This window comes from Lithobates pipiens, unplaced genomic scaffold, assembly GCF_037356315.1.
Source record: "Lithobates pipiens isolate NorthernLeopardFrog02 unplaced genomic scaffold, aLitPip1_a1.2 Scaffold_11, whole genome shotgun sequence".
In the NCBI taxonomy this organism is placed as follows: domain Eukaryota; kingdom Metazoa; phylum Chordata; class Amphibia; order Anura; family Ranidae; genus Lithobates; species Lithobates pipiens.
The window spans coordinates 22812448-22838207 of NW_027507696.1; the positions used below are offsets into that span (position 1 = coordinate 22812448).

Consider the following 25760-nt stretch of genomic DNA (forward strand, 5'->3'; position numbering starts at 1 on the left):
TACTTTTACATCCAGGTTCAAGAAAGAAATTGGCAACTTTGTGTCAAAAACAAAGGATCCGCTAGCATGTGGAACAGATGCCTTGCTATTCCCGGTGAGCAGGAAGGGAAGTCGTGATTCTTGTGGCCCCCAGCAGGGCCCAGGAAATCTTGATATGCAGAGGCTGTAAAGATGGCAGTAGGAGACTCATGGACCCTACCGCCATGGCCAGACCTTCTTTCGCAAGGTCCGATATTCCATCCTAATTTACAAATGCAAAATTTAACTGTTTGGCCATTGAGACCCACACTCTGAAGAAACGTGGGCTGTCAGGTTCAGTGGTTTCTATCTTGGTTAATGCAAGGGAGCCGGCCTCCATAATTATATATTATGGAGTTTGGAAGCATATGTCTCCTGGTGTGAAAGCAGGGGTTACACCCCAGGAAATAGGTCAAAGGTAGAATCCTTGAATTTGTGCAGATGGGGTGAGAAATAAAGCTGGCCTTGAGTGCTTTCTAAGGACAGGTTTCGGCCTTATTGGTATTATTTTAACCACCACTTGCTTTGCATTCTTTGGTCCGTAACTTTATTCAGGGGGTAGCACGGCTTAATCCCCGGTTAGGTCAACCCTGAACCCTTGGGACTTGTATTTAGTTTTTTCGGCATTACAAAGCAGCCTTTTTTTTGGGCCAATACGACATATTCCCTTTGTCCTTTTTGACAAGGAACCTTTTTTTTTCTGGTAACCATATCTGCTGCAAGAAGGGTATCAGAGTTGGCTACTTTTTCTTGTAAAGAGCCATATTATTATTATTCACAAGGATAAGGTAGTATTGCGTCCTCATCCTAACTTTTTACCAAAGGTAGTATCAGGTTTTTAGCTAAACCAGGATATTGTTCTGTCTTCTTTTTTCCAGAACCCTGTTCTATGGAAGAAAAATCACTACATTCTCTTGATGGGGTGAGAGCAGTCAAAGTCTACTTAAAGGCCACTGCTCAGATTCGGAAAACGGACGTTTTGTTCGTGTTGCTTGAAGGTCCTAAAAGAGGACAGGCATCGTCGAAAGTGGATTCGACAAGTAATCGTTCAAGCTTATAGTTTAAAGAGGTAGTTCTACCCTCTCAAATCAAAGCGCACTCCTCTAGGGCTGTTAGTGCTTCGTGGGCAGTGCATCACCAAGCCTCCATGGCTCAATTCTGCAAGACCGCAACTTGGTCTTCAGTCCATACATTTACCAGATTCTATCTGGTGGGTGTAAAAAGACATGAGGATGTCGGCTTTGGGCGCAGTGTATTGCAAACAGCATTATAAATCCTCTGATCTCATGGTTCCCTACTTTGGTTGTGTCTCTGTCCCCTCAGTTGGGATTGCTCTGGGACATCCCACATAGTAATTATTATGGCTCTGTGTCCCGTGATGTACAATTAAAGAAAATTGGATTTTTATAACAGCTTACCTGTAAAATCCTTTTCTTTTGAAGTACATCACAGGACACAGAGGTTCAGCCCCTCTTTCTAGTATACAAGTGTATTGATTTGCTACAAAACTGACATATTCGCAGTAGTGGGAGGGGTTATATAGGGAGGCAACTTCCTGTTTAGGGTGTGTCAGTGCCCAGCACCTGAAGGTGGACTATAACCCGCATTTCTATGGCTCTGTGTCCCGCGATGTACTTCAAAAGAAAAGGATTTTAAAGGTAAGGTCACTGAACTGCAACTTCATTTTAAAGCACTTGTTTTATGGGTTTTTTTCTGGATTTTTTGGTTGATATTCTGTCCTTATCACTTAAAATACACCTACAAAGAAATGAAGGGTATATCATTTTTATAAGTGGGCAAACATACAAAATATTCAAAGGATCATATTATTATTTTCGCCACTGTACATTCGAATAATACTCTGCTGTTTTACAATAAATGGTTACATTTCAAACTCCATGGTTGTTTAAATATGATTTTACTGGTTCCATCCATTTTTAACAATAATTTAGATGTTTCAGATTGTTTTTGGTGAGAACTTAATATGTGCAAAAAATGAGCTAAATAAAAATAGACCTGCCTTGTGATGGCTTAATAATAATGTTCTAGCTTGTGGTTTGTGGTCGTCTGCTGCATCACCTACCCTCACCATTATAAAGATCAGGTTGCTTTTTTTTACCTTTTTTTTATAACACTCACAGTACTGTTATGAACTGGTGGGTACCATTATGGTGACAGTCATCAAATTGTTGAAGTAAAACTGTTCGGTGGGGGTGGTTGTTGACAAAGGATGGAATGCAATCTGTCTACAGAATGGGCATGCACTGGCAGATGGACTGTTTTTTTTTTTTTTTTTTTAGATCCATAACAATGACATTTAAAAAATATATTCACATATATTGTTTATTTTAAGCATAAAAAGAACATATTCAGTTAGGAAACAAAGGAATTTTTTTGGAAAGTTGAATTGCAAAGTACCATTGTTGTAGATGCATATTTCTTTATTGGCCATTGTAGAGCACAGGAATGTACTTATTCAATTAGGAAGTAAAGGATTGTTCTGACAAAGTTGAATGGTAGAGTACCATGGTTTTACATTTTTATTTTATTTTTTATTTAGATGATTTTTTATTTATTTTTTTATAACTAGATATCTGGTTAATTTGCGTTTTTTCTTATTTTTGGATGTCATGTACCCCAGTGTATATATTCCTGAATATTTTAGGCTCCACACACCCTTGTACTTAGATCCTGCTTTTTTGCTTGAAATCTATGTTGGGGAGGGTATACTTTCCCGATTTCCTTACACCCAATCCTTTTTACATTGGAGTCTATTAATATTAGGTTTATTGCATCCCTTGTGTTGCTTAAATCTACTAAGAATTGTGTCTCTTTCAAAAAAGGCATTTTTGACTTTAAAAGTTGATAAACATTGGTTTTCTACTATAGTACTTTAAATATGAAACTAGTTATAATCAGCATCCCAAAGATTTCAGGGCTCTCCTACATCACCAACTAGTGCTCCATGTTCACCTAGGTTTGCCTTTTTGAAATGTTTGACAACTTCAACCCCGGAATATTTGGCTGCTTAATGACCGGGCCATTTTTTGCTATTCAGCAATGCATCGCTTTAACTGACAATTGCGCGGTCATGCGACGTTGCACCCAAACAAAGTTGACGTCCTTTTTTTCCCACAAATATAGCTTTCTTTTGGTAGTATTTGATTGCCTCTGCGTTTTTTTTTTTTTTTTCTGCTATAAACAAGAAAGAGCGACAATTTTGAAAAAAACTCAATATTTTGTACTTTTTGCTATAATAAATATCCCCATTTTTTTATTTTTAAAAGGAATTTTTTTTCTCTGTTTAGGCCGATATGTATTCTTTTACATATTTTTGGTAAAAAAAATCGCAATAATTGTATATTGATTGGTTTTCACAAAAGTTATGTCGTCTGCAAAATAGGGGATAGATTTAAATCATTTTTATTGTTTTGTTTTTTTACTAGTAATGGCGGCAATCTGTGATTTTTATTAGGACTGCTACATTATGGCGTACACATTGGACACTTTTGACACATTTTTGGGACCATTGGAATTTATACAGCAATCAGTGCTATAAAAATTTTAAAATGTTAACTGTGTTCCCTATGTGTGTTTCTAACTGTAGGTGGAGGGGACTGACCTAGAGGAAGTTCCTAGCTAATAGAAACTCACAATCTGTCACGCCTAACAGAACAGGAATTTTACACACACACTTCCCTGTTCTGTCTCTTGTGTCCGCGATCGCTCGTGGCCGGCGGTCATCGCGACCATCGGCCATGAGCATTAGCACCACGGCTGTGCAGCGTGCGCGCACCTGCTATCCTGGTCCCACGAGCCAACATATAGCTACGACGGCTCGCGGGATCATGCCGGCCTGCCGTAGTAAAATTATGGTGGCTGGTCAGCAAGGGATTAATAGATCCTCTACATTCTATGAGTATAGACCACACTATCCTATTTACTGTTTCCACCCCCATAGGCTTGTGGGATGGACAATCTTCCATTTTTTTTTTTTTTACTGTCCCCCAGTCCTAGTTTACTTCTTTTCTTGAGTTACAGAATATGGATTTTGCACAGTTGACAAATATGTTTTTTGATCTAGCAAATTCATTTTTTTTTCCTTTTTTCTTCTAGATTATTTTCCTACACTTGTGTCTGTTTCTTTGAAGGCAAATCATAAGGAAATTGCTTTCTGAGTCATTCTTTTAAGATCGCTCTTGCTGCACTTCAGTAGTGTGTGCAATGTCCTCTTCTCTAAAAGATCAACAGACAAAGCACTCTTTTTTTTTTTTTTTTTTTCCTGGCTACAGAGTTCCCCCTAGGTGTGAAATGCTAAGCTTGGTGATCCTTGCAGGACCTATTTATGGAAGAAAGATCTCCATTCTCTATAACAGACTAATATAATAATATAAATATACAGTATCTCACATTATTACTTTTTGTAAATATTTTATTATTTCTTTTCACTGAAGAAATTACACTTTGCTAAAATGTAAAGTAGTGAGCGTACAGCTTGTATAACATTGTAAATTTGCTCTCCCCTCAAAATAACTCAACACACAGCCATTAATGTCTAAACTGCTGGCAACAAAAGTGAGTACACCCCTAAGTGAAAATATCCAAATTGGGCCCAAAGTGTAAATCTTTTGTGTGGCCACCATTATTTTCCAGCACTGCCTTAACCCTCTTGGGCATGAAGTTCACCAGAGCTTCACAGGTTGCCACTGTAGTCCTCTATTACTACTCCATGACGATATTGCAGAGCTGGTGGATGTTAGAGACCTTGCGTTCCTCCACCTTCCATTTGAGGATGCCTCACTGATGGTCTATAGGGTTTAGGTCTGGAGATATGCTTGGCCAGTCCATCACCTTTACCCTCAGCTTCTTTAGCAAGGCAGTGGTTGTCCTAGAGGTGCGTTTGCGGTCATTATAATGTTGGAATACTGCCCTGCGGCCTAATTTCCAAAGAAAGGGGATCATGCTCGGCTTCAATATCTCACAATATATGTTGGCATTCATGGTTCCCTCAATGAACTGTAGCTTCCCAGTGTCGACAGCACCCCAGACCATGACATGCCCACCACCATGCTTGACTGTAGGCAAGACACACTTTACTTTGTACTCCTCACCTGGTTGCCGCTACACACGCTTGACACCATCTGAACCAAATACGTTTATCTTGGTCTCATCAGACCAAAGGACATGGTTCCAGTAATCCATGCCCTTAGTCTGCTTGTCTTTAGCAAACTGTTTGCGTGCTTTCTTGTGCATCATCTTAAGAAGAGGCTTCCTTCTGGGACAACAGCCATGTTGTATAATACGAGGAGAATAGGACACCGGAAGTGACGTCCGCAGTACGAGCGCTGTGCTCGTTTGTACTGTGCATGTTTTCTTTGATGTTTGTGAGTACTTTTTGCCACTTTTAATTTAAAATAAATGTATCTATGTACTTCACTATCGGAGACCCCCTTTTTTCCTTTTATGTCTTCATGTAAATAGGGAATTATTAATGCCAGTCAGGTGGGGTGTCAGTTCAACCTGCCAGGAAAGGGATGCAGCCTCTGGATCTCTGCAAATTTGCTGTTTACGTTACAGCAATAAGGTAAGGGGCCATTTCACCAGGTGTGCTGTGAACACTGGAGAGGCACAGGAGTATTAATCCACCCGTATTTCACTGGAGAGGCACAAGAATAAGTCACTGCCAAATTCCATCCTGTTTATGGACTCTATTTATTTGCTTGTTTGCACTGTGTGATTCATGGTCCTTATCTTTCGAATTTGTTGTTTTATTTCACTTGTTTTAAATGCACTTGATTGAATTTGTTTCCTGATTTATTTTTTGTACTTTATTATTGCACATTTGGAGGCTGCTATTTGTAATATTTGATCTACAGATTTTTAATACGCACGTTTTTTACAGTTTATATTGTGTATATTCAGGCACCTTGAATGTTTGTAATTTATTCCTTTTTGAGGGATTGCTATATTTATTATAAAATTCATCTAAGTGGGGTTTGCACCTCTGTAATCAGTTCTCTATAAAATACATGTGATTCACTTTATATTTATGCACTAGGCACTTTAGTTAATATTTATGTTTGGTAGCGCAACACCATTTTTTGATATTTATATTTATTTATCTTGGTGGGGTTTTAGTTTATATAGTAGCTTTGTTTATGATGGAGCGGGGATACTCCAATATCTGAGAAATAGAGGGGAATCTTACAATGGGCAGATTCGTTCTGGTGAGATTAGTGACCATGAGGGATTTCCCTCACTATTGTGGCTATGGGACAGGAAGTTGGGGAAAATCTCCCCAATGGGACACAGATAGTATAAAAAAAACTGACAGTGTTGATTGACCTCCCTTACTCTACTCAAAATGAAAAAATATAATCCTTAAATTCTACTTTAAAATTAAACAATGTTTTTCTCAAAAAGGTTATTCTGTTTTTGAATCTGGGAATATAAGTCCATTCAGGGTCAAAAGTACTAAAGATGTGTATTAAATACATCTTTCCAAATTTCCTCCCTTAGCCACTTGCTTACTGGGCACTTCAACCCCCTTCCTGTCCAGACCAATTTTCAGCTTTCAGCGCTGGCACTCTTTGAATGAAACACTGTACCCAATTTTTACCCATTTTTTTCCGCAAAATAGAGCTTTCTTTTGGTGATATTTAGTCACTGCTGTTTTTTTTTTGCTAAAAAAATAAAAATAATTAGTTTTATAGTTTGTTATAACATTTTGCAAAAAGGTAATTTTTCTCCTTCATTGATGTTAAGTGGCACTGATAGGTAGCACTGGTGGGCACTGATGAGGCAGCAGTCGTGGTCACTGATGGGTACTGATAGGTGGCACAGATGAGTTGCATTGATGGGTGGCACTGAAGGGCACTGATGGGTGGCACTGAAGGGCACTGATGGGTGGCATTTAAGGCCACTGATGGGTGACACTTAAGGCCACTGATGGGTGGCACTGATAGGTGACACTGATAGGCAGCACTGATGTGTCAATGATGATGAGGCACTGATTCGCAGCACTAGTAGGTGGGCACTGGCAGGTGGCCACAGATACTTGGGTGATGTCACACACTCTTTGGGACCTATGTCCTTCTGACAAAAGCTGACGATCAGCGTTTTTTATCTGCTCACGCTGTGAGCGCGAGCAGAAAAAAAGCCGATTATCATTCTTTTGTTTACATCACATGATCAGCTGTCATTGGCTGACAGCTGATCACATGGTAGGGGGCTGGGATTGGCCGATCCGATTTGTGCTCAGCAGGGGGCGCGCAGGCAGCTCATGCACGGGTGGACATCATATGCCTCCCAGCAATTAAGGTCCATGCTGAAGCCCTCATACGGCTATAGCGAGGGCGGGAAGCGATTTATAATCAAGCTTAACTAAGTGTGAAATCCATGCCCTCAAGAGTTTGTAGGATGATTTCAAAATTCTTATTAAGCCAACTAATAAAGGTGGGACTATTGTTGTACTATGTTACCCTGAGTACTAGTCTGGAATGCTTACAAATCCTGAGATCTATGTACAGTTGCCACATGATCCTACATGGACAGTATAGTCTAAATTACAATTTAGAGTTTGGCCATACGAATGGATGAATAAGTGACGATGTGTGTAAGTATCTAGATAGGGACCATTCTAAATGGTCTGCGATCTATGAACTTCCTAAGATCCACAAAGGGGTAAGCTTGTTAAAATACAGACTAGATCGTTTTTTTGGCTTTGAATCAGTTGCACAGCCATTATCTTGGGTAGTTGATTGATTTCTTCAACCATATGTCAAGTTATAAGGTCATTCTACAATGTATTGACTCTCAGGGGGCTAAATACAAATGCATGCCACACTTTTCAGATCTTTGTAAAAAAACAAAAAAAAAAAATGTATCCCTTTCCTTCCACTTCACAATTATATGCCACTTTGTGCTGGTCTATCACATAAAATCCCCAAAAAATACATTTAAGTTTTTGGTTGTAACATGACAAAATGTGAAAAATTTCAATGGGGTATGAATACTTTTTCAAGGAGCTGTACGTGTTTTCCCAGAGGTGATTGCTGAGCTCTTACATATATTTAACTTCCTGGAAACCATGGTACCCTGATGTTTTATACTGGAACACTGAGATATTAGAGCGCATTTGTGATTTTTTTTTTGGGGGGGGGGTAAGTTAATTATTGCAATGGTGGGGGGGGGGGGTGATCTTCCCACTAGTCTGGGTACAGGTGCATCTCAGAAAATTTGAATATCATCAAAAAGTTAATTTCAGTAATTCAATTCAAACAGTGAAACTCGTATATAGTTAATCGTTAAGAATCGTTATTGCAATTTTTTTCCCCCTTGTGATCTTAACAAAGTATTTCCCAATTATTTCTATGCAGAGAGTTCTCTCTGCTCTGCTGAAGCGGAAAGCCATCAAAAGAAAGGAAAAAACAAAAAAAAAAACAGGGCAGTCTGCCAAGAATCGCAACATTCTTTAGCAGTGGAACTTAAGTATAAACATTGTAACGATTTGTCCTTTAGATCAAAGGAATACACATTGGTGTGTAAATGAGGGAAGTTTAACCACTTAAACACTAAACGTTTTTCTGACATTTGTTGGTTTCAAGTTAAAATAATTTTTTTTTTCTAGAAAATTACTTAGAACCCCCAAACATTATATATACAGTGGGGCAAAAAAGTATTTAGTCAGCCACCAATTGTGCAAGTTCTCCCACTTAAAAAGATGAGAGAGGCCTGTAATTGTCATCATAGGTATACCTCAACTATGAGAGACAAAATGTGGAAACAAATCCAGACATTCACATTTGTCTAATTATTGAAAGAATTTATTTGCAAATTATGGTGGAAAATAAGTACCGTATTTAACCCACTGTCTGTGAGGCTAAAATACTGAGCGGCGCCGAAAAAGACCGAGCGGCGCCGAAAAAGACTGAGCCGTCTGCTCGGCTCCGCTCATAGTCCCGCCTCCCTGCTGTTTCTGGAGCGAGCGCTGACGAAAAAGACCGAGCCGACTCTACTGTGTATTCTGCTCTGCTTGGCTCGGCTCGCAGTCCCGCCCAGTATGGGCAAGGCTGCAAACGGCGCCGGGGAGCTGGAAATGACACTGGCAAGCTGCAAATGACACTCTGCAAGGCTGCAAACAGCGGTGGGCAAGCTGCAAATGACACTGATCATTCTGCAATTATGGACAAGGCTGCAGATGCACACTGATAAGGCTGCATTGACGGGCATTTAAATGTACGTTTTTTTTCCCTTAAACTTCCCTCCTAAAACTTTTTTCCTTAAAATGCCCTCCTAAACTTGGGGTGCGTGTGTTATACGCCGGTGCGTGTTATACCCCGATAAATACGGTATTTGGTCAATATCAAAAGTTCATCTCAATACTTTGTTATATATCTTTTGTTGGCAATGACAGAGGTCAAACGTTTTCTGTAAGTCTTCACAAGGTTGTCAAACACTGTTGCTGGTATTTTGGCCCATTCCTCCATGCAGATCTCCTCTAGAGCAGTGATGTTTTGGGGCTGACGCTGGGCAACACAGACTTTCAACTCTCTCCAAAGGTTTTCTATTGGGTTGAGATCTGGAGACTGGCTAGGCCACTCCAGGACCTTGAAATGCTTCTTACGAAGCCACTCCTTCATTTCCCGGATGGTGTGTTTGGGATCATAGTCATGCTGAAAGACCCAGCCACGTTTCATCTTCAATGCCCTTGCTGATGGGAGGAGGTTTGCACTCAAAATCCTATGATACATGGCTCCATTCATTCTTTCATGTACATGGATCAGTCGCCATGTTCCCTTTGCAGAGAAACAGCCCTAAAGCAAAATGTTGCCACCCCCATGCTTCACAGTAGGTATGGTGTTCTTTGGTTGCAACTCGGCATTCTCTCTCCTCCAAACGCAACGACAAGTTGTGTTTCTACCAGACAGTTCTACTTTGGTTTCATCTGACCATATGACATTCTCCCAATCCTCTTCTGGATCATCCAGATGCTCTCTAGAAAACCTCAGATGGGCCCGGACATGTACTGGCTAAAGCAGGGGGACACGTCTGGCACTGCAGGATCTGAGTCACTGGCGGCGTAGTGTGTTACTGATGGTAGCCTTTGTTACGTTGGTCCCAGCTCTCTGCAGGTCATTCACTAGGTCCACCCGTGTGGTTCTGGGATTTTTGCTCACCGTTCTTGTGATCATTTTGACCCCAGATCAAGGGAGATTATCAGTGGTCTTGTATGCCTTCCATTTTCTAATTATTGCTCCCACAGTTGATTTCTTCACACCAAGCTGCTTGCCTATTTCAGATTCAATCTTCCCAGCCTGGTGCAGGTCTACAATTTTGTTCCTGGTGTCCTTCGACAGCTCTTTTGTCTTCACCATAGTGGAGTTTGGAGTGTAACTGTTTGAGGTTGTGGACAGGTGTCTTTTATACTGATAACAAGTTCAAACAGGTGCCATTAATACATTTAATGAGTGGAGGACAGAGGAGCCTCTTAAAGAAGAAGATACAGGTCTGTGAGAGACAGAAATTTAGCTTGTTTGTAGGTGACCAAATTATTAATTTCCACCATAATTTGCAAATAAATTCTTTCAAAAATCAGACAATGTGATTGTCTGGATTTGTTTCCACATTTTGTCTCTCATAGTTGAGGTATACCTATGATGACAATTACAGGCCTCTCTCATCTTTTTAAGTGGGAGAGCTTGCAGAATTGGTAGTTGACTAAATACTTTTTTCCCCACTGTATATATTAGTAGAGAGCCTAGAGAATAAAATGGTAGTTGTTGCAATTTTTAATGTCACACTGTATTTGCGCAGCAGTCGTTCAAATGCAATTTTTTGGGGAAAAAAAATTACACTTTAATGAATAAAAAAAAAAAATAACCAGTACATTTAGCACAATTTTTTTGTGAAAGATTTTAAGCCGCGAAAATCGTGATCTTTTTATTCTAAGAAAAAAAAATCATGATTCTCATTTTGACCAGAATCATGCAGCTCTACCCATATATTATATAAATTCATTACACACACAGTGATATATTTTAAGCATTTATTTCTTTTCATTTTGATAATTATGGCTTACAGCTAGTGAATACCCAAAATTCTGTATCTCCAAAAATTTCAATATTTCATAAGACCAATAAAAAAAGGATTTCTAATACAGTAAAGTTGCCTTATGAAAAGTATGTCCATGTACATTATAGTATGCACTCAATACTTGGTTGGGGCTCCTTTTGCATGAATTACTACATCAATGTGGGGTGGCATGGAGGTGATCAGCCTGTGGCACTGCTGAGGTGTTATGGAAGTCCAGGTTGCTTTTGATAGCCGGATTCAAGTCAGGCGAGTTTGCTGGCCAATCAAGCACAGGGATACCATGATCATTAAACCAGGTATTGGTACTTTTGGCAGTGTGGGCAGGTGTCAGGTCCTGCTGAAAAATGAAATCAGCATCTCCATAAAGCTTGTCAGCAGAGGGAAGCATGAAGAGCTCTGGAATTTCCTGGTAGAGGGCTGAGCTGACTTTGGACTTGATAAAACACAGTGGACCAAAACCAGCAGATGACATGGCCCCCCAAATCATCACCGACTGTGGAAACTTCACACTGGACCTCATGCAACTTGGATTCTGTGCCTCTCCACTCGTTCTCCAGACTCTGGGACCTTGATTTACAAATTAAATAGAAAATGTACTTTCATCCGAAAGAGGACTTTGGACCTATGAGCAACAGTCCGGTCCTTTTTTCTCTTTAGTCCAGGTAAGACGCTTTTGATGTTGTCTCTGGTTCAGGAGTTACTTGACACAAGGAATGCAACAGTTGTAGCCCATATCCTGAATACGTCTGTGTGTGGTGGCTCTTGAAGCACTGACACCAGCCGTAGCCAACTCCTCGTGAATCTCCCTTAAATTCTTGATCGGCTTTTGCTTCACAATCCTCTCAAGGCTGTAATTATCCATGTTGCTTTTGCACCTTTTTTCTACCACACTTTTTCTTTCCACTCAACTTTCCATCAATATGCTTGGATACAGCACTCTGTGAACAGCCAGCTTCTTTAGCATTAACCTTTTGTGACTTACCCTCCTTGTGGAGGGTATCAATGACTGTCTTCTGGACAACTGTCAAGTCAGCAGTCTTTCCCATGATTGTGTAACCTACCGAACCAGAGAGGCCATTTAAATGCTCAGGAAGCCTTTACAATTTTTCACTAGCTGTAAGCCATAAACATCAAAATTAAAAGAAAGAAATGCTTGAAATATATCACTCCATTTGTATTGAATCTATATAATATAATGATTTTCACGTTTTGAATTGAATTAATGAAAAAATAAACTTTTTGATGATATTAAAAATTTTTGTGCTGCACCTGTAAGTTTTATTCCATCAGTATTGTTGTCACTATTTACCTAAAGAATAAGCTTATTTAGATTCTGGAACATAGCTTTTTTTTGTACAGTATTATTATTATTATACAGGATTTATATAGCGCCAACAGTTTGCGCAGCGCTTTTACAACATGAGGGCAGACAGTGCACTTGCAATACAAATCAATTCAAGAGGGATCAGAAGGCCCTGCTCGTTAGAGCTTACAATCTAGAAGGGAGGGTCAAGTGGAAACAAAAGGTAATAACTGTGGGGGATGAGCTGATGGAGCAAATTAAAATACAGTTGTTAACTGTGTGGGATGAGCTGATGGAGCAAATTAAAATACAGTTGTTAGGTGTGGGTAGGGTAGGCTTCTCATTCTCAGTCAGTATTTGTGACTACTAGATGGCAGTCTGATGTGCTGGTGACACTTTGTTTTTGAAGCACAGTAGTAGGAGCACTGTGAACTGAACACTGAATTTACTCATTTATAATGTGTCATCTGAAACAGAGTGGTTTGGCATTCTTGAGTTTACACAATGACTACTTCACCTTTATTTATGGTCAGCAAGTGTCCATTTTGTCTACTAATGTTTTCAATGAGCGTGTTATTCCTTCCTTAGATTTTTTAGGTGTTTGCTTCCATTATATTGTAATTCTTTTGCTTTGTTTTTCCTTAGCAAACCTTCCAATGCCAACCATTGCTGCCTTGGATGGAGCAGCTCTAGGGGGAGGCTTAGAGATGGCTTTAGCCACTGACATCATAGTGGCAGGTAAGGTCAGTTACAAAATTACTTCTTGTTAGATTAAAAAAGGTTCATCTGGATTTGTTTTATTTTGATTTGTTTTACTCTTTTAATCAATAATATAATGAAATATTAAAGTCTCAGTTTTTAATTCTTCTTTAACCACTTCGGCCCCGGAGGATTTGGCTGCTCAATGACCAGAGCACTTTTTACAACTTGGTACTGCACTGCTTTAACTGGTAATAGCACGGTCATGCAATCTGTACGAAATTTGCGTCCTTTTTTCCGCACAAATAAAGCTTTCCTTTGATGGTATTTGATAGCCTCTGCAATTTTTATTTTTAATGCAAGATAAACTTTTTTTACTTTTTTTTAAAAAAAAATGAATAGTTCAGTCAGGTGGATGTAGTTACTTATCACCCATAGCACACAAATTTTTGTAATACTTGTGTTCACATTATATTTTCTTTATGTCTCGTAGGTCGTGTTGACCAAGATATGTTTCTATTTTCAGGGGTTTTCAGACTGTAGCTTGTATTTTGATCTGCTAAAACCAATAAATACTATTAAAAATGAAAAAAAAAATTTATAAGCTAAATTTTAGTCATACATTTAGGCCAAAATGTATTCGGCCACATGTCTTTAAAAAAAATGTCTATAATCATATATTTATTGGTTTGCGCAAAAGTTATAGTGTCTACAAACTAAGGTACATTTTCTGGAATTTACCCAGCTTTTAGTTTATGACTACCCATCTCATTTCTTGAGGTGCTAAAATGGCATCGCAGTACAACCCCCCCCCCAACTGACCCCATTTTGGAAAGTAGATACCCCAAGGAAATTGCTGAGAGGCATTATGAGCCCATTGAATATTTGATTTTTGTGTCGCAAGTGTTTGAAAAAAAAAAATTACACAAAGTTGTCACTAAATGATGTATTGCTCACACATGCCATGGTTATATGTGGAATTACACCCCAAAATCCATTCTGCTGATTCTCCTGAGTGTGGAGATACCTCATATGTGAGACTTTTTGGGAGCCTAGCCATGTACAGGACCCAAAAACCAAGCACCGCCAGGATTTCTAAGGGTGTAAATTTTTGATTTACATTCCTCACTACCTATCACAGTTTCAAAAGTCATAACATGGCAAGATAGCACAAAACCCACCAAATTACCCCATTTTGTAAAGTAGACACCCCAAGCTATTTGCTGATAGGCAAGTTGAGTCCATGGAATATTTTCTATTTTGCCAAAAGTTGCGGGAAAATTAAAATGTTGTTTTTTTTTGCACAAAGTTGTCACTAAGGGCCGGTTCACACTGCAGGCGATGCGAGGCGACACCGACTTGCCTCGCCGCGACCTGCCGCGACCTCAGCGGCAACTTGCAGATGACTTCTGTATAGAAGTCAATGCAAGTCGCCCCGAGGTCACCCGAAAGTAGTACAGGAACCTTTTTTCTGAGTCGGAGCGACTCGAGTCGCTCCTCTCAGAACGGTTCCATTGTACAGAACGGGGGCGACTTGTAAGATAGCGGCGAGGCGAGTCGTGTCGCCTCGCATCGCCCGCAGTGTGAACCGGCCCTAAATGATCTATTGCTCAAACATGGCTTTCTAAGGACGTGAAATGGTGATTTCACTTCCTCACTACCTATCACAGTTTCAGAGGCCATGAAGTGACACGATGGCACAAAACCCACCAAATGACCCCATTTTGAAAAGAAGACACTTTAAGCTATTTTCAGAGAGGCATATTGAGTCCATGGAATATTTTATATTTTGCCACAAGTTTCGGGAAAATTTAATTTTTTCTGTTTTTACACAAAGTTGTCACTAAATGATATATTGTTCAAACATGGCATGGTTATATGTGGAATTACATTCTGCTGCTTCTCCTGAGTACGGGGATACCACATGTGTGGGACTTTTTGGCAGTCCAAGCGCATACAGGGCCCCCAAAACCAATCACTGCCTTAACGCTACATACACAGCCAGCAAAAGACTGATGAGAGCTTTTCATCGGAAAATGCGACCGTGTGTATGTTACATCGGAATTTAGCTTGCCGAATTCCTGCCAGCAAAAGACCGATGAGAGCTTTTCATCGGAAAATGCGAACGTGTGTATGTTCCATCGAAATTTAGCTTGCCGAACTCCCGCCAGCAAAATTTTGATCGGATGTTCTCAATTTTCCCGAAGGAAAAACTTTCTATCGGAAATTCCGATCGTGTGTATGCAATTCCGACGCACAAAAACTCATGCATGCTCAGATTCAACTACAAGATGGAAGCTATTGGCTACTAAGTATTGAACTTCCTTTTTCTAGTCCCGTCGTACGTGTTGTATGTCACCGTGTTCTTGGCAGACGGAATTTGGTGTGATCGTGTGTAGGCAAGACAGTTTGAGCAGAATTCCGTCGGAATTCCGACGGGAAAACCATCAGAGCTTTTTCCGACGATAATTCCAATCGTGTGTACGCGGCATTGTGCTTTCTAAGGACGTACATTTTTGATCTCACTCCTCATTGCCTATCACAGTTTCAGATTCCATGAAATGCCCAGATAGCACAAAACACAGCCAAATGACCCCATTTTGGAAAGTGGACACCCCAAGCTTTTTGCTGAGAGGCATGTTGAGTATTTCACAGATCTTGCTTTTTGTCACAAAGTTTTGAAAATTGAAAAAAGGAAAAAAAAATACATTCTTCTGTTTTTTCTTCATTTTCAAAAATAAATGAGATCTGCAAAATACTAACCATGCCTCTTAGCAAATACCTTGAGGTGTCTACTTTCCAAAATGGGTCCATTTGGGGGGTTTTGTGCTATCTGGACATTTCAGGGCCTCCGTTACTGTGATAGATAGTGAGGTGTAAAATCAGAATTTTATGCCTTTAGAAAGCCTGAAGGCGGTGCTTGGATTTTGGGATCCTGTACGTGGCTAGGCTCCCAAAAAGTCTCACACGTGGTATCCCCGTACACAGGAGAAGCAGCAGAATGTATTTTGGGGTGTAATTCTACATATAAAAATGCCATGTTTGAACAATATATTATTTAGTGACAACTTTGTGTAAAAAAATAACATTTATATTCACGAAACTTGTGGCAAAATATAAAATATTCCATTGACACAACATGACTCTCAGCAAAAAACTTGAGGTGTCTACTTTCCAAATTGGGTCATTTGTGGGGGGTTTGTGCTATCTTGACATTTCAGGACCTCCAAAACTGTAATAGGTAGTGCGGAAGTGAAATCCCAATTTTATGCCCTTAGAAAGCCCGAAGGCTCTCTAAGGGCATAAAATGTGACTGGTTTTCAGGGTCCTGTACATGGCTAGGCTCCCAAAAAGTCTCACACATGTGGTATCTCCATACTCAGGAGAAGCAACAGAATGTATTTTGGGGTGTAATTTCACATATGCCCATGGCATGTTTGAGCAATAGATCATTTAGTGAGAACTTTGTGCAAAAAAAAAAGACTTTTCCCGCAACTTGTGGCAAAATATAAAATATTCCACGGACTCAACACGCCTCTCATCAAATAGCTTGGGGTGTCTACTTTCCAAAATGGGGTCATGGGGGGGTGTTTGAACTGCCCTGGCATTTTATATGTTTTTATGTCACACATCACTCACTCTTCCAACCCCCAAACATTATATATTTTTTTAACGCAAAGGCCCTACCGATTCAAATAGTGGGTGTTGCACGCAGTATTTGCGCAGGGATTTTTCAATTTTTGGGGGAAAAAAATACACTTTTTTTTAGTTTGAATGCATTAAAACACACTATATCGCCCAAATGTTTGATGAAATAAAAAAGATAATCTTATGCCGAGTACATGGATATCAAACGCAACATTCTTTAACCACTTCCCGACCGGCGCACGCCGATGTGCCGGCAGAATGGCACAGGCAGGCATATTGGCGTACAGGTACGTCCAGTTTTAAATGCCGCCCTGCCGCTCGCGTGTCGTTCGGGACCCCCGTGAGTCTGGTCCCTGGTCCCGCGGACTTGATCACCACTGGCATACCTGCAATCGTCTCACGGGGTGGCTGAATGAGGAGATGCCGTTGTAAACAGCATCTCCCCGTTCTGCCTAGCAACAAGTGACGCTGATCTCTGCTCCATGTGATTGGAGCAGAGATTAGTGTTCACTAAATCAAAGCCCAGCCCCCCACAGTTAGTAACACGCCCCTATGAACACTTAACCCCTACACTGCCACCCACTGGTTAACCCCTTCACTGCCAGTGTCATTTACACAGCAATCACTGCATTTGTATATGAATCTGGGCAGTTCTCCAACTCTACCCGACTATCTCTTTCCTCGTAAACAATAAAGCTATATATATATATATATATATATATATATATATATAATATATATATAATATATATGCCTGTGGCCCTGTCACAGAGCTTATACATCTTGACCCCATATCTAGCACGCTTGCTGGGAAGATACTGTTTGAAAGACAAGCAACCAGAAAATTTAATCAGGGACTCATCAATGCAGACAACTTGATGGGGAGTAAACAACAAGGCTGCAAACTGTTGGTTGAAGTGGTTTATGAGGGGCCGAATTTTATAGAGCCGATCGTATCCAGGGTCACTCCGAGAATGACAAAGTTTATTGTCATTGAAGTGCATGAACCGCAAGATCTGCTCATATCGTGCCCTGGTCATAAAGGCAGAGAACATGGGCAAATGGTGAATTGGGTCAGTCGACCAATATGACCGCAACTCGCTCTTTTTAGTTATGCCCATGAGGAGGGATATGCTCAGAAAGGTCTTAAATTCAGAAACCCTAAGCCCCTGTACACACGGTCAGAGATTTCCACAACCAAATCCGTCGGATCTTGTCCGTCGGATCTTGTCCGTCGGATCTTGTCCGAAACTGTTGCATACACACGGTCGGACAAAGTTGGCGAAAAATCCGATCTTTCAGAACGTGATGACGTAATTTTGTTACGATGGGACTACATTCAGGCTAGTAGCCAATAGCTTTGATGTAGGAATTTGATCTGAGCATGCGTGGCACTTGGTCCAATCAAAATTCTCTACACATGATCGGAGTATGTCCGATCAGCCCAGTTGGTCGGGAAATATTTCCAACATGTTGGAAAATTGGGTCCGACGGATATTCCGACGGAATGAGTCCGATGTATACCACACACAGTTGGATTATCCGACGACACGGTCCAATAGGACACATTCCGACGGATTCTTCGACCGTGTGTACAAGGGCTAATAGGTTTCCAATCTCCGGCAAGGGTGAAATGAGGATAAGCAGCGATGAACTGACCAGCATACAAATTGCTTTGGTTCACAATAGATCTATGGAAATCTTTCGTGAAAAACAGCAAATAAAAATTAAGTGACGTAAAATCAACTGTTTGCACCTGAATTCCGAGTTGGCCAGTGAATGGGGGAAGCACAGGTGCTGCAGAAGTGGTGGGCTCCCAATTAGGATTGGCAAATGCAGCAGGAAGGGCACTATGAGCTTAACGGCCCTGTCTTCGTCTTCTTGGTGGTTGCGGGACACTAGTTGTGCTAGCCACCTCACCAGCTTGAACTGCACTTATGGGACTCGCCACATTACCACGTGTTACTGCAGTGCTGGTTTGACTATGACCAGGGAGTTCTAGGCAGCTGGTGCTTATCAGGCCAGAAGGATGAGCGGCACTAGTACTGGCTCTCTGCTCCATACGAGAGCCCTGTGATTCTTCCACCTCAACGACAGCAAAAGAACCGGGTCAGGTATGCCACAACTCCGTCGTCAGAGCTATCTGTCAGGGTGCTGCTGCTGTCTACAGGATCGTATTCTGAGCCTGAATCTGACAGATGAGTGACTTCCTCTTCACTGTCTGTCATGCTCATAAACGTGTAGGCCTCTTCACTTGTGTACCTTCAATTTGACATTTTGGTCTCTAAATTTACTGGTACACTAGTAGTGAGACTCCCAGGAAAAAGAGCTCCTGACTCTCAGCGACTGATTCAAATGCTACCAAAAAAACTGTTAGCATTCTCAGGGATCAGGACTGACTCTGGGAATGCTGCAGTTATGTGTGTTGTGTTGTTGTAAGTGACAGTGATCGACTGATACTGCACTTAGGTGGGCTGGGCTGTGTGGAGGGGCTAAATGCAGGTTCTAGCAATTATCTGGGCTGGTACCACTAACACTGCATTTTTGGGAACCCTAAACTACTTGGGACGCTAGTAAAGATCTGATCAGATATCGATTCGTTCAGACACTATACTACTAAGGGAGGTGTATGGTGCGTGTGTGGGTGTTAGCACTACTGGCATTAATCTGATGCTGCCTAGGGCGATGAAGACCCTTACTGACGCTAAAACTTAACTGTATCACCCACCGGGCGATCAGGGTGTTAAACCTTTATTGAGTAAAATAAAGCGGGTGCCCTGATGCTATAAAAAACAAAATAACAAGCATCACCCGTAACAATAATACAGTGATCACTGGTGACAGGGGGTGAAAGGGTTAACTAGGGGGCAATCGGGTTTAAAACCTTTATTATATGGTAAATATATGGGGGTGCCTGATGCTATAAAAACCTGACGGTGAAACGAATCAACTAAGTGGCTAACTAGCATCACCCGTGACACAAATACGGTGATTGATTAGTGAAACTGGCGACCGGGTGAAAGGATTAACTGGGGGGTGATGAAGGGGTTAAACCTTTATTAGGGGTGGTTAGGGGGTAACCTAGACCTAACGGGACCTACTACTAACTGCCCTAACACTTATTTCAGTCACATATGACACCAATGTGGTGATCAGTGAAAAATCTGAAAACTGCAATTGGTGACACAGTGACAGGGAGTGAAGGGGTTAACTTGGGGGGGGGGCTGGCAATCAGGGGGTGATCTGGAGGGGGGGGGGGGTGGCAAGTGTATCTATGTGTACTGGTGTTAGTGTAGTGTTGGTGCAACTCACGGTTAGATGTTATCTCTCCTCTCACTGGAATTGAAAATACTACATGCCTGTGTTTACACTTACACAGACAGGGGAAGGTTTCCATTTGTTAGGAGCGATCACCCAGTCCAGACCATAAATCATTGGTCTGGCCCTGGGGACTGGTCAGTCTTCTAACGATCCGACTGCCGTGGGCATGAGAGGGACGTACAGGTGCGCCCATTTGCCCACCCGTGCCATTCTGACGAAGTATATCAGCGTGTGGCGGTCGGGAACCGGTTAAATATAACAAATACGTTATACTTACCTGCTCTGCGGCTTTGCACAGAGCAGCCCAGATCCTCATTTTCACGGGTCCCTCGTGTGCAGCTTGCTATGGGTGCAGCTGAGCCACTGCGCTGTGTGTCCATTCAGACACAGCCGCAGTTTGGCCCTACCCTCTCTCTCTCTCCTCATTGGCTCACTGATTTTGACAGCAGCTGGTGCCAATGGCACCATGCTGCTGTCTCAGCTAATGAGGAGAGAGAGTCCTGGGCAACCGAGATGCTCCTGCAACATCGCTGGATTGAGATGGGCTCAGGTAAATATTGTGGGGGGGGGGTCTGCTGCATACAGAAAGTTTTTTTATCTTAATGCTAGATGAAATCACAGCGGTCCTTTACCACGTGATCAGCTGTCAGTCAATAACCGCTGATCACAGGATGTAAACACAAGCTGTTCATTGGTTTTTTTGAAGAAGAGAGCTTATAACTGGCTTGTGTTAGGGACATGTGCACTGATTATCAGTGTCCTGATTATCAGTGTAGTGCTGGAAATCAGTGCCTCCTCATCAGTGTCACCTATCAGTTCTGCCTATCAGTGCCACCTCTAAATGCCCTTCAGTACCGCCTATCAGAGCGCATCAGTGCAGCCTATCAGTGCCCATGAGTGCAGCCTCACCGGCGCACATTAGTGAAGGAGAAAAATTACCTGTTTGCAAAATTTAATAAAAAAACGTTTTTTTCTCCAGTCATCTTCCAGGACGGCACACCTGAGAGAGATGACTGGTCCACCTGACAGAAAACACAATCAACAACAAATTTAAAAGTCCCCACCCCTCCCTCAGACCCTCAGTTCTTGATTGTGTTTCCCACAGGATGGCAGCGAAACCAAATTTCCTTTTAACTTTTTGTTATAGGGTCTGGGACCCCGTTTTTTCCTTGTGAGGTTTTTCTCCCTGGGACTCAGCAGACAGGGTCTGTGGTGCTCCCTTGTATCCCCCAGGGAATACTTGGGGGAAGTAATCCTCACTCAAGGCCTCCTTAGGGAGCCTTGTTAACAGCCTCGCGGGACAGGGGAGTTGTCCCAGAAGTGCTATTCCCCTTTTCATACCTTGTTCTTTTCCTACCTTGAACAAGCTTCGTTGGTGGAGTGAGGTGAGCTGCTGTCTTCCGGAGTGCGGAACGCGGATGGCGTGCGTTCCAGCACTAGGGCGCATGTCCGGAAGTCCAAAGGCGTCACTTCCCGGTATCGAGTTCCGGAAACCGCTGAGGCGGCTGGACGCACCGGCGTGCGTTCCAGCCTCAGGGCGCAGGACCGGAAGAGGCCGTACGTCATTTCCGGACAACGGACCTCTTAAAGATGGCGCCGATCGGCGCGTTATTTAAACAGAGCGGGTGCGGCGTGAAGCACCCAGTCTCCTATTCCGGTGAAACGTTTTTTTGTCAGCAGCACCTATAAGACAACAAGGGGACGCTCAAGATTGTACCTTGTCTAGCGATCCTGCAGGGCAGCAAATCGCCATGGAAGTGGAAGGTCCATCTGAGCAGACAGCCGTTGAGGTCGCCACTGGGGGTGAGTGATCCAACTGTTTTTAGGGGCAGGGTACTCTGGGGTAGAGCTCCTGTGCCCCTTTAGGACATGTGTAGCTAATTGTCTATTTGTTTTTGACTATTCCCAGGGACCGAAAGCTCTGCCCAGGGGTCAGCTGCTAGGTCTAAGGGAAAGGCTACTTCAAAGTCCAGGCGTTGTGGGTATTGTAATTCTAAGTTAGCACAAGACCACACCAAACCTTTCTGCGATCGATGTATCATTAAACTCGCAGGCAAGGAGACCGCCCAGGTCGTGAAGGAATGTAGGGCCTTACAAGCAGAAATGTTGGCCACCCTTCAATCTTTTCAGTCTACCCTAGTGAAGGGTTTGGAGGAGGGACCATCAGAGAGAGAGACTCCTCAGTTACAAGAAAATTTTTCCACATCTTATGCGGAAAGTTCCCAGGGCCAAGTCTCCCTTTTATCGGAGGTGGAGGAAGGTCAGGTCCCAGACTGTAGTTCTGGAGAGGAAGATTCAGACCAAGATAGCCAGGGGGAGGCTAAACTTGGGGGACTTTTGTTCTCGAGTGAGGACATGGAAGGCTTATTAAAAGCCATTTACACCTCAGAAGATATCCAGGTTCCCTCTGCTCAAGTCTCAGCGCAGGACAGAGTATATAGAGGTCTAGGAAGGTTGCAGACTAGAACCTTTACCATCCACCAGTCTCTGAAGGAGATAATCCTCAGAGAATGGAAGGAACCTGAACGCAAGCTTCTCAAACTGAAAGCTTGGAAAAGAAGGTGTCCCTTTAAAGATGAGGAGGAGGAGAAATTTTTTAAAGCTCCTCGTTTGGATGCAGCCTTAGCGCAGGTATCTAAGAGGTCTGATTTATCCTTTTGAAGATTCTGGAAATATCCAGGATCAGATGGATAGAAAGTCGGAGACCTTACTCAAAAGAGCCTGGGAGGCGAATGCGGCAGCAATGGCGCCGGCTCTGGCTTCCGCCTGTGTAGCCAGGAATGCAGACACCTGGCTGGGCAAATTAATGGATCACGTTTCCCGCAGTAGGGAGACTAAAGAAATCGTAGACTCGCTGGAGGTAATCAGTCGAGCAGTAGCATATGTGGCAGATGCAGTGGTGGAGACTGTTAGGACCACAGCTAAGGCAGCAGCACTTTTGAACTCCGCCAGGAGGGCCCTATGGGTAAAGACCTGGGATGGAGATTTTACTTCCAAGTCTCGCCTATGCGGCATTCCCTTTGAAGGTTCCCTGCTGTTTGGCTCAGGCCTAGATCAGGTTTTGTCCCGATCTACTGAAAAGGGTAAGAAGTTCCCGGTAAGACCCAAGAGGGAAAGGGGTAAGAAATTTTTTCGAGGCCCCTACTCAAAGACCCATCATAAGGGGAAAGCCGAACAGAGGAAGAAGTGGAACTTGGGAAAAGGAAAAGAAAAAAGTGCAATTCTTTTCTCCAGTTCTGGAGCCTCTCAGAAAGAAGGCAAATGACGCCACCGTAAAGGTAGGCGCAAGACTCAGCGACTTCCTTCCCCAGTGGGAAAGGATTACGCAGAGTCCATACATTTTAAATCTTTTAGAGGTGGGGTACATACTGGAATTTCAGACTCATCCCCCACAGGAGTTTCTGGTTACTTTTCCTCCCAGGGACCCAACCAAGGCAGAAGGGTTACTGAGAAATCTAAAGGAGCTAGCAAGGGGTTATTGCTCCAGTACCAACCAGTCAGCTTGCCCAGGGTTTTTACTCACACGTATTTGTGGTTCCAAAACCCTCAGGCAAACTTCGGTTGATAATAAATTTAAGAAGACTCAACCGTTACTTACTTCACAAAAAGTTCAGGATGGAGAGTATTTACTCAGTAAGAAAACATCTGCAGAGAGGAGTCTTTATGGTCACCCTGGACCTAAAAGACGCTTATCTACACGTACCTATTGCTCCCGAACACCAGAAGTACCTACGCTTCGCAGTTTGCATACAGCAGAGAGTACAACACTGGCAGTTCAGAGCTCTTCCCTTTGGGCTGGCGGCAAGTCCAAGGGTATTCACAAAGGTGATGGCCGAAGTAGCATATCTACATCTGCAAGGGATAGGGTTAATACCCTACCTGGACGACTTGCTGATCTACAGTGTGGATCAGAGGCAAGCAGTAATAGACCGAGACATCGTATTAGAAACTCTGGAGACCTTGGGCTGGATGGTCAGCCGGGAGAAGTCCTCACTGACTCCATCTCAGTCCAAACTATACCTGGGTTACCTGTTAGACTCGCAGGCACAGAAGGTATTCCTACCAACAGAGAAGGTAACGAAGGTCCAGAATGCGGTTGTCACCCTTCTCGAAAGAGGAGAAGCCTCTCTGAGATATTTAATGAGACTGCTGGGTCTCATGACGGCCTGCATTCCGGCTGTAACCTGGGCACAACTCCATTCTCGGGAGCTTCAGACTTTCCTACTTACCTCATGGGGAGGAAAAAGAGAAACATTAGAGTGCAGAGTACCCATCACAGAGGAGGTATCTCGTTCTCTGCAGTGGTTGCTCGACCCACAGAATTTGGTGAATGGTCGCCCCTGGTCCCAGGTAAACCCTTTGGTCTTGACCACGGACGCCAGCGCTTGGGGTTGGGGGGCTCATCTGGGAGACCGATATACCCAGGGGCCCTGGAACCACAGCCAAGCCAGGGAATCTTCCAATTTCAGGGAGCTTCTGGCAGTAGGCAAAGCCTTAGACTATTTCCGAGAGGAACTGCAGGACAGAGAGGTTCAGGTCCTTTCAGACAACCTAGTCACGGTGGCATACCTAAACCACCAAGGGGGGACAAAGTCGGACAAACTAAGACGGTTAGCACAGCAGATCCTTGTGAAAGCAGAAAGGAAGGTCCTTTCACTGTCAGCGATTCATATAAAAGGCTCACTCAATCTGCAAGCAGATTTTCTAAGCAGACAGCCCATCCTTCAGGGGGAATGGGCATTGAGCAAAGAAATCTTTTTCCTGGTGTGCAGTCATTTTGGCAAGCCAGAAATAGATTTGTTCGCTTCCCGAGGGAATGCGAAGGTACTCAGGTTTTTCTCCCTTTACAAGGATCAAGAAGCAGAAGGGATAGACGCTCTGGTACAGGTGTGGGATTTCAGGCTGGCTTATGCCTTTCCCCCATTAGTACTTCTCCCCAGAGTCCTACAGAAATTAACCTACTCAAGGTCAGACCTGATACTGATAGCACCCTGGTGGCCCAAGAGAGTTTGGTTCCCCACCATTCAGAGTCTCTCGATAGCTCCCCCGCTGCATCTGCCGGTGCAACGAGATCTACTCAGTCAGGGTCCAATCTTTCACCCCGACCCGGGTCGTCTCTCTCTGACAGCATGGCTGTTGAGAGGGAAATACTCCCCGACAGGGGCTGTTCGGAGAGAGTGATAGATACTCTTCTCCTCAGTAGGAAAGACATCACCAGAAAAATTTATGCAAAGGTCTGGAAAGTCTTCTCCCACTGGCTGCGGTCTAAGGAGGGGGCTCTCCAGATGATACCTACCATCCTAGACTTTCTTCAAGAGGGGGTGGACCAGGGTTTGGCAGTTAGCACCCTAAAGGTCCAGGTGGCAGCCCTGTCCGTGTTTTTTGATAGGAAGCTAGGACAGGAACCGCTGATAAAAAGATTTTTGTCGGCCAGGGAAAGGGTAGTCCCAGTTAGATCGGTCAGTTGCCCTCCATGGGACCTATCCCTGGTATTAGATGCCCTAACAAGGGGGCCTTTTGAGCCGGTGGCTCTAATTTCTGTTAAACTTTTATCGTTTAAGTTGGCCTTCCTCCTGGCTATTACTACGGCCAGAAGGGTGGGTGATATACAGGCTCTTTCAATTAAAGAGCTGTTTTTACGCATCCTAGAGGATAGGGTAATCCTCACTCAGGATCC

The 25760-nt window shown here is 42.8% G+C and overlaps 1 protein-coding gene across 1 annotated transcript in view; it reads left to right on the plus strand.

Annotated features, from left to right (window-relative positions):
* The window catches only part of AUH (AU RNA binding methylglutaconyl-CoA hydratase), a 320284-nt gene that overhangs the window by 130046 nt on the left and 164478 nt on the right, over positions 1-25760 (plus strand). The window contains exon 5 of the mRNA XM_077469844.1: positions 13061-13153. Coding sequence (XP_077325970.1) covers positions 13061-13153 — 93 coding nt within the window. The remainder of the gene's footprint in view (positions 1-13060; positions 13154-25760) is intronic.